General features: G+C 37.3%; 1 protein-coding gene across 1 annotated transcript; it reads left to right on the top strand.

The window, feature by feature from the left end:
- The first annotated feature begins 312 nt into the window (after positions 1-312).
- LOC113053912 (trace amine-associated receptor 13c-like) lies at positions 313-1,332 on the top strand. The gene has a single exon (XM_026219081.1). It carries the CDS (start codon positions 313-315, stop codon positions 1,330-1,332), a length of 1,020 nt encoding a protein of 339 aa, XP_026074866.1.
- The last annotated feature ends 8,763 nt before the right edge of the window (positions 1,333-10,095 follow it).

The following is a 10,095-nucleotide window of genomic DNA, read 5'->3' as shown; positions in this document are numbered from 1 at the left end:
TGTAAGTATATATTACACACATATCAGTTAAATTGCTATCCTGAGGCTGGTTTATACCTGAGTATACCCTACCAGTGTAAGTAGTGTTATAATGTATAGTAAATAATAATTCATATTAATTTATTTATTTGTAAAAAAAGAAAATAAATAAGAATAGTGTGCTGACAAATTAATACATTCAATAGATAATTAAATGTCATTATGCAGCATCAGAGTGGGCGGTAGATGGGTTGGTCAGTCTGATCCAGACACTGTATAAATGAAAGGACAGTAAGGAGAGCAGAACAACTCCTAACAGGAAGAGGCTCACACATGGCCTATGAGACAGAGGATCATGAGATTCAGTACTGCTTTCCTGCCATCAACTCATCATGTATCAAGGGAAAACACTCCAGTCATGAATACAATATCATGTATATGTTTTTTTCATTGCTGTCAGTGTGGACTGTGTTTCTGAACCTGCTGGTGATCATCTCCATCTCTCACTTCAAGAAGCTTCACACTCCAACCAACCTTATCATTCTCTCTCTGGCTGTGGCTGACATGCTTGTTGGACTTGTGATGCCCTTAGAGGCCTTGAGGCTTATTGAGATGTGTTGGTACTTTGGAGATACCTTCTGCGGACTTTATTTAATATTTATTGCAGTGCTTTTCTCAGCATCTCTTAGTAATTTAATTTTAATTGCTGTTGATCGTTATGTGGCACTGTGTCACCCTTTACTGTACCAACAAAAAATAACTACAACTAAAACTTTGATTATCATATGCATCTGCTGGATGTGGTCTTCAGCATACAATGTTTCATTCATAACAGATAACAGAAATTTTTATCCATCAAGCAGAACACATGGGTGTTATGGAGAGTGTCCCTTTATGGCTAACTCTGCCTGGAGTATGGCTGATTTGTTATTGTCTTTCCTGCTTCCTTGTACTGTGATTATAATTTTATATCTGAAGATATTTTATGTTGTACATCAGCAAGTGAAAGTCATAAACTCTCTGATGAAGAGTGGTAAATGTATAAAGGAAGGTTCAGCGAGGAGGAAATCTGAGAGTAAAGCTGCCCTGACATTAGGAATCATTGTGAGTGTTTATCTGCTTTGCTATATTCCGTACTACATCTTATCTCTAGCATTGAATACAGTAATTTCTTTCAAAATTGTAAGATTTCTAATATGGATTGTGTATATTAACTCAGGCCTGAATCCTCTGGTCTATGCTTTATTTTACCGTTGGTTTAAAGTGTCAGTTAAACACATCTTAACTCTTAAAATATTGAAGACAGCATCCTCTCTTATTGACATTTTTACAGATTATAATCAGAGTTTATAATAGATAATAATTGCTGTGGGATTTTGTTCTATGGAGTAAATTAAACTGTCTGACTTGAACTTGGGCAAACTGAGCAGCAGTCACTGAGTTGGTTACCATTAACAAAACTTACTGATGATTAAAAGAATGTTATCGTCCAATCATTATCAATATTTACATAGTCTGATAGTAGTAAATTTTTCTTTGTCACACGTTCCGCATTGTCCTGCAAAATTTAGTGACCAAAAGAGCAGTATCCGAGAAGTCACCATAAAAGCGAGCCTGTAGACCATGCACCAGCGCCTCATTTTCAATCTAAAACATGCAGTGCTCATGTTTATATTATGAAATTATGGCATTTTGATTTTAATAATCACATTAAAGACCTCTTCAAATTATAAGATGTTTGTTATATAATTTAGGACTTTTTAAAACATAACAAAAGATATTTTACAGATGCACACATCTATTCTTAGCAGCAAATATTGAAATGCTAGCACTGTTGTGTTCTATTACTGTAGTCTGTGTGCTACAGTCAGTGGCTGTTGGAAACCGTAATACTGTACTACAGAGACTCAGTATTACAGTACAAGGCTTAAATATGCACAAAGTAATTTTTTAATCAGAAAATCTATATTTTTTTTCTGTTGCTCTCCACAAAGATGGCCTAGGCTGTAAGAAGATCAGTAACACCCTGAAACTGAGTGGCAGTACAGTGGCCGGGGTCATACAGAAGTTTCCCAAGAAGGGTTCCACTTAAAACAGGCCTTGCAAGGGTCGATCAAAGAAGTCGAATCCTCATGCTGTGCATCAGGTACAGAAGCTGACTTCAAAAAACTAATGCACAGGTGCTGCCAGCATTGCTTTAGAGGTTGCAGAAGTGAAAGGTCAGCTTGTCATTGCTCAGACTATAGGCCACACACTGCAACAAGTCAGTTTGCACAGCTGTCATCCCAGAAGGAAGCCTCTTCTGAAGCTGGCTCACAAAAGCCTGCAAACAGTTTGCTGAAGACAATCTGTCCTAGCGCAAGTGTTATTGGAACCATGTCCTGTAGTCCAGCATATTTGGCGACACCCTGGTGAGGAGTACCAAGACAATTGTGTCTTGCCTACAGTCAAACAAGGTGGTGGTGTCATCATGGTCTGGGGCTGCATGAGTGTGGTTGGTGCTGCGGAGCTGCGCTTCATTGAGGGAAACATGAATTCCAACATGTGCTGTGACATTCTGAAGCAAAACATGATGCCCTCCTTTTAGAAACTGGGTAGATTGGCAGTTTTGATGACCCCAAACACCACCAAGATGACAGCTGCCTTGCTGAGGAAGCTGAAGGTAATGGCTTGGCCAAGCATTATATATATTGACACTTTCACAGTTTTGACATGTTCACTTAGGGTGAAACTTCACTTTTGTGAGATACTGTATATATTGTTATAGATATACAGTACCAACACATAAAAACATGTGGTAACACTTTAGTATAGAGACCAGTTCTCACTATGAATTAGTTGGTTATATACTACATATTGCAGGGCTCCAGACAAAAACAACAACAACAACAACAAAAATCCATTGGCTCCTTTTAAGTGCATAGAATAAATGTGTTTTATTATTTATTTATTTTTTAAAATCATTAATATTTCAGTCATACTGTTGTGTGTTTATGTTTCATCTCCTTTTACAAAATCAGTTTTTAAATCTCTCTTGTAGATATTCTGGGGTCAATTAGAAATTCAGTCCCGTCTCTAAATCTTGTCCGCTTAGAAGCCCGAGTGATCTGTCTTAAAAAAAAAAAAAAAAAACTTTTAATGGGTATTATTTTTAGCGCTTGATTACAATTCCTGCAAAATTGTGCCTTGATTTATGTTTTTGAACTTCAACAAACAAGGGCTGTACTATAAATCGCTTGTGATTGCCATGCACATCTCATCAGTAAAGCTGGTACTGTGATTACTTGTAAAGTGAAAGTCATGACATTTGCCAAATATGGTAACCCATACTCAGAATTGGTGCTCTGCATTTAAAGGGGTCATATAATGCTACATGCACTTTTACAAGTTGTTTGAACTGAAATGTGTGTTGGCAGTGTGTGTACACAACCACCCTATAATGATACAAATCCACCAAGTGTTTTTTTTTTTTTTTCTTTTTTTTTTTTTAATCTTATTAAATGTTTTCCCCTTTCTCAAATCGAGCCATCTGACCGTGTGACATCACACGGTCGGGGGCCCCTCCCATGATTATTTGATTGACAGCAGCTTTTCAGCACAGACTGGACCTCAGTCCCGCCCTGAGTGAGCCGAAAAGTGCCCTTGATCTACTTAAATGCGTTTATGTTGGCATGAATCATTAATGATCCAGCCTCACCTAAAGAAGCAGTGAGTATAATGCATTTAAATGATTCACTGCAAATCGCCTTTCCTTTTACAGTGAGAAGTGAACACACACCCAGAGAAGTGGACAGCTATATATCACCCAGGGAGCAACTGTGGGTTCAGTTACTTGTTCAAGGGCACTTCAGCCATGGGTCTTGAGGGTGGAAGAGAGCACTATTCATTCACTCCCTCGAACCTACCACTCCTGCCAGGGCCGAGACTCAAACCTGTGACCTAGAGGATACAAGTCCAACTCTCTAACCATTAGGCCACAGCTGCCCCACATCCTTTCAGATGGAAATTATTCAGATGCATTTAATAATACGATATATCGCGTTCATTGGATATTGCACAGCTTGTCAGTGTTAGTGATTTATTAATGGCATTTAAGTTTCTGTTAATAGAGCATCACAGTCCCGCCCACAGCTGGTGCCGGAAGTAAAATTTCAATGAAATTTCTGCATTGACATTTGGGGTATAAGCCATAAAAACGTAACCATACATGGTAGACTTAAAACCAGCTACGGCTGTACTAAGCGAAAGTATATGCTCATATAAACGCAAAAGGATCATGGGGCACTAACTAAGTTTTGATATAAATGCCTTTTATTCGCGATGTCTTGGCTAAGTACTTCATTACCCACAATCCTGAACAATCCCACAATCCCATAGTGATGCATCTGATTAGTGGAGCTTGTGTAACCGTCTGGTTAAACCCCGCGAAGGGGGGAGACTGAAGATCAATAATAAAAAAAATAAAAATAAAAACCTGTGTTGCGTTTTTGCATGGTAGACTTATCAGTACAATCATGATCTCCTTGGCTGCCATGAGAGTTTTGCAGGGAGGTTGGTAACTTAGCTAGGCTACTGTAGCCTTCATATGGTATGAGTCATATCGAGCATTTTATAATGCCACTGTCAAAACAATATTTAGCCTAGGCATACCTTTTTGTGCATTTACTGAACATTTGTGTAATGGCAAGTTGGCAACGACATGTGTTGACGACTGAGCGGTGATTGCAGTCAGGTACAAAGCACTGCACCATGTTGCTGACGTTATTTTTAACCACTTTCACACACGCACATATATAAAATACACGATGAAAAAACACTATTTATTTACACGATTGTAAATTCACTACATTCACTATATAAAATAAAATTCACTGGAGGAAAAAGTTTGTGCGAGCGGCCGTCATCAGATTTGTAAGTCGCTCAAAAGGCTCGTTCGCGGTTGTGGCTTCAGTCGAATTCAATGAGGCGTGGTGGTTTATGGGATGAGTAGTTCCTGCGCTCGAAATGAAAATATGTACACAGTGAGGCGTGGTGGTTTATGGGATGAGTAGTTCCTGCGCTCGAAATGAAAATATGTACACAGTCTTGTACCTTTGACTTTTTTTGGATTTTCTCTTAATTTTTTCACTCTAAATGATATGTTATATGATTTTGAGTTCAGCCGTAGCTGGTTATCCTCACACATGCTCTAAAACTCTTTAGATACGGATTTTCCCTAAAGTCAATGGGAGAAATGAATGGGAAATTTACTTCCGGCACCAGAGCTCTCTCGGGCTGTGGGCGGGACTGTGATGCTCTATTCAGCGCATTGCACTAGTCAACTAAATGAATGTAACATGGCAAAGATGAATGCACTTTTGGAAGTTAAATGTAAGGGAAATGTAATTTTGGAATTTCTGTGGTCTAATGTGATATTGTTCTTCATCTTCTTGTTCATGATGAAATTTTATTTTATTGTTGTAATTAATTTTGAAATAAAAATTAATGAAAGTTTGAAACAGAAAATAGTGGTTTTCATCTTGCCAATTTCTTGGTAAATATATATATATTTTTTTTTTCTCAAATTAATCAAAGTGGATTTATTAAATTTTGGAGCCAAACACACACACACACACACACACACACACACACATTCTAGCTGATTACTTTTTATTTAAAAATGTAACAAAACACAAAGCTTATTCTAATTATTTGATGGCAAGTGTGCTAAAAATAATATGAAGTTTAGAATCAGAATCAGAATCAGAAAGAGCTTTATTGCCAAGTATGTTTGCGCATACAAGGAATTTGTTTTAGTGACATAAGCTTCCAGTACACAGAGACACCAACACACAGAAAAAAACAAAAACAAAAACAAAAACAAAATGTAGTCAAATAAATAAGTGTATAAACAATTGTGCTATAAATGATAATGGGATAGGATTGAAAAAGATGCAGGGATGTACTAGGATGGAGGGGTAACAAATAAATATAAGGATGTTGCACTTTTGTTTGCATAAGCATAAGTGGGGAACATTTAACTGTTCATGAGGTAGATTGCCTGGGGGAAGAAACTGTTTTTGTGCCTTGCTGTTCTGGTATTTGCGGCTCTGAGACGCCGGCCAGATGGCAAAAGTTCAAAAATGGGGTGACTTGGATGTGAGGGATCCAGAGTGATTTTATGAGCCCTTTTCCTCACTCTGGATGTATACAGTTCTTGAAGGGTGGGCAGGGGAGTACCAATAATCCTTTCAGCAGTCCGAACAGTCCTCTGTAGTCTTTTGATGTCCGATTTTGTTGCTGAGCCAAACCAGACAGTTATAGAAGTACACAGTACAGACTCAATGACGGCTGAGTAGAACTGTTTCAGCAGCTCCTGTGGCAAGTTAAGCTTCCTCAGCTGGCGAAGGAAATACAACCTTTGTTGGGCCTTTTTTACAATGGAGTCAATGTGATTGTCCCACTTCAGGTCCTGAGAGATGGTGGTTCCCAGGAATCTGAATGACTCCACTGCAGTCACAGGGCTGTTCATGATGGTGAGTGGGGAAAGTGCAGGGGGGTTTCTCCTGAAGTCCACGATCATCTCCACTGTTTTGAGCGTGTTCAGCTCCAGGTTGTTAAGACTGCACCAGACAGCCAGCTGCTCAACCTCTTGTCTGTAAGCAGACTCATCACCGTCCTGAATGAGGCCGATGACTGTAGTGTCATCTGCAAACTTCAGGAGCTTGACAGAGGGGTCTTTAGAGGTGCAGTCGTTGGTGTAAAGGGAGAAGAGCAGAGGGGAGAGAACACATCCCTGAGGGGCGCCAGTGTTGGTGGAGCAGCTGTTTGATGTGAATTTCCCCAGTCTCACTAACTGTTGCCTATCTGTCAGAAAGCTGGTGATCCACCGACAGATAGAGCTAGGAACAGAGAGCTGGGTCAGTTTGGTCTGGAGGGTTGTTGGGATGATGGTGTTGAAAGCCGAACTAAAGTCCACAAACAGGATCCTCACATAAGTCCCTGTTTTGTCCAGATGTTGCAGGATGAAGTGCAATCCTATGTTGATTGCATCATCCACGGACCTGTTTGCTCGGTAAGAAACTGCAGGGGGTCCAGTAAGGGTCCAGTGATGTCCTTCAGATAACCCAGAACCAGTTTTTCAAACGACTTCATGACGACAGACGTTAGAGCCACAGGTCTGTAGTCGTTAAGTCCTGTTATCTTGGGTTTCTTTGGGATGGGGATGATGGTGGAGCGTTTGAAGCAGGAAGGTACTTCACACAACTCCAGGGATCTGTTGAAGATCTGTGAAAAGATGGGGGCCAGCTGGTCAGCACAGATTTTCAGACAGGCTGGTGTAACACCATCTGGGCCTGGTGCTTTTCTTCTTTTGTTCTTCTTGAAGACCTGGCGCACATCATCTTCACAGATTTGAAGAGTTTACACATTAATAGAATACAGCATTTAGACTAAAGATTTTGATCAGAAGAAGCCTTATTACTACTGATTATAAACTAGAATTGTTAACAAAATTGTTAATGTTCCACACACCTGACAGCTTAACCTTTTGTAGCTCACTCATGTTGTGTATTTTTACTTTTTATGTCATTTTCGATTTCAACTGTAACAAATGTAGCTTGCGCTTTTAGCAGGTAAACCATCAACACTGGGGTTTGGAAATATTACAAGTTTGAAACTTAACAGGAAATTATGGACATTTTTGGGAATTCATGGGAATTGGAAATTTTGGGAAATGTTAAAAGCTCTAATATACAAACACAAAAGCTGCCCATAACCCCTGGTCTAGGGACCTGTTTTGTTTATAATAATAGCATAGCAAAATATATTTTGGCAAACAATACAGTGGATCTGCCCTTCTGCTTTGGAAAGCATCAAATGATTACAATGCATTTTTACAGGGGTGAGCAATGTAGCCAAACACAGACATGTTTGTCAGTTTTTTTGTACAGTGCTGAGTTCTATAATACTCATAACTTCTTTCTAACTGAGACATTTTTTAAAAAGTTTAATCGTGTGGTCATGTTCAAGTTTTTTTTTTATTCATTTATTTAATTATTATTTTTATTTTTATTTTTGCCATAAACAATAATTTATTCAGAATTTAAATTAAACTGGTTTTTAAAAGTGAGTTTTCATGCTTGACAAGCGGCCATGTACGACAAAGACAAAGCTAACTACTACACTACATAGGAAAATATAATAATTTCAGAAGCACAGATATGATTGTACAACTGATCTGGTCTGTAAAAAAGCACTATAAAATTAAACAAACTAGTTAGTTTTGAAAGCTCACACACTTTTTCTTTTATTACATTTTTGTAAACCGCTTTTGGATTATTTTAATGGATTGATTATACATTTTTTAAATAATTCTTAAATCACTGACTTTGCAATAGAAAACAGTAGCTATTGCATCAGTCTGTTGTGTGTTTGCCTGTGTTTGTTTTGCACCTTTATTGCACCTGAATGATTGATGCACTTGAGGATCACATCTGCATGTAGCACAGGTGTTAACAGCATGTATATGTATAATATATGTCATTGGAAATTAGAGTAGTGAGTATACTACACCCCCTTCAAAAATTTGATTAATGAGTTTGGCCTTTTGACCTCTACCCCTCCCAGACCACCCACATGGCTTTGTCCTTTTGACCTTTACCCCTCCCCCACCAGCATGGCTTTGACCTTTTAATGGTCACAGCTGTTGTTACAACATGTGATATGACATCTGTTTGTAATAAATCATGTTCATATGTCATCAGCCAAGAAATTACTCAATATTTACAACATCCGTAAATAATCGGCAGCTGTGATATGTCATCTGTTTAGTAATATATCATGTCATTAGGGATTATACCAATGACTAGTGTTACAGTCATCTGTTTGTAAAATCCAGCGGCAGGTGTCCTCTAGGTGAAAGAGAAATCTTGTCTGTGCATGACCATCAGGCCACAGGTGAGCTTAGGGTGAAAGATTTTATGGCCTGTCACTTGAGGCAGGGTTTCCCCAGCAGCCGGCGGCATTGGATTGCATACGCTTAGATAAATACGGGCCCCTTGAATTTCTCAGGAAATAAGAAAAAGACCTGTGAAAAATACATAGACATGGGCTTCTTATACTCACCTAAAACCCAGAGAAGGATTTGGAAGAAGAGATGATGGAAAGGCTGACTTTGGTGCAGAGAAAGCCGCACAACAGTAATTTGTGCTTGGCGAGGTTTCTCCTTGAAAATACGGACAGCGTGTTGAGATGAATTAATCAAGAACAAGAGAATGTGAGCTCATATCATAATACGAGTGGATTTACCCCCAAATATAATCTGCTGACTTTATAAATCGTTTCACAGGGATATAATACAACTTTTAAAATATAAACCTGATAATTAAATGTAGCTAAAACAATCAATAAAGAAGTTGTATAATAAAAGTTTTAAATAAAAATCATAATAATTAAATAGAAATAAAACATTCAATAAAAAAGATGCATAATGAAGGTTTTAAATAAAATCTTAATAATTAAATGGAAATAAAACAACCGATAAATAAACTGTATAATGAAGGTTTTAAATTATATATATTTTTAATGTTTTTAATGTTTTTGAAAGAAGTTTCTTCTGCTCATCAAGCCTGCATTTATTTGATCAAAAATACAGAAAAAAAACTGTAATATTGTGAAATATTATTACAATTTAAAATAATAGTTTTCTATTTGAATATACTTTTAAAACAATAATTTATTCCTGTGATGCAAAGCTGAATTTTCAGCATCATTACTCCATTCTTCAATGTCACATGTAACATCCAGTCTATCACATGATCATTTAGAAATCATTCTAATATTCTGATTTATTATGAGTGTTGGAAACAGTTCTGAATAAAAGGTTAAAAAGAACTGCATTTATTCAAAATAAAAAAAAACATTTCTAATAGTATATATTCTAATAATATAATTTCTTTACTATCACTTTTTATCCATTTAACACATCCTTGCTGAATAAAAGTATTTATTTTATTTAAAAAAAGAATGAAAGAAAAAAATACTGACCCCAAATTACTGATCACTGTATATTGTTATTACAAAATATTTATATTTTAAAAACATAGCTTTTTTTTTTTTTTTTTTACTTTTTATTCA

This window comes from Carassius auratus, chromosome 35 (genome assembly GCF_003368295.1).
Source record: "Carassius auratus strain Wakin chromosome 35, ASM336829v1, whole genome shotgun sequence".
Taxonomy (NCBI): Eukaryota; Metazoa; Chordata; class Actinopteri; order Cypriniformes; family Cyprinidae; genus Carassius; species Carassius auratus.
Note: the sequence above shows the minus strand (reverse complement) of the source record. Positions and strands in the feature narration are given on the sequence as shown.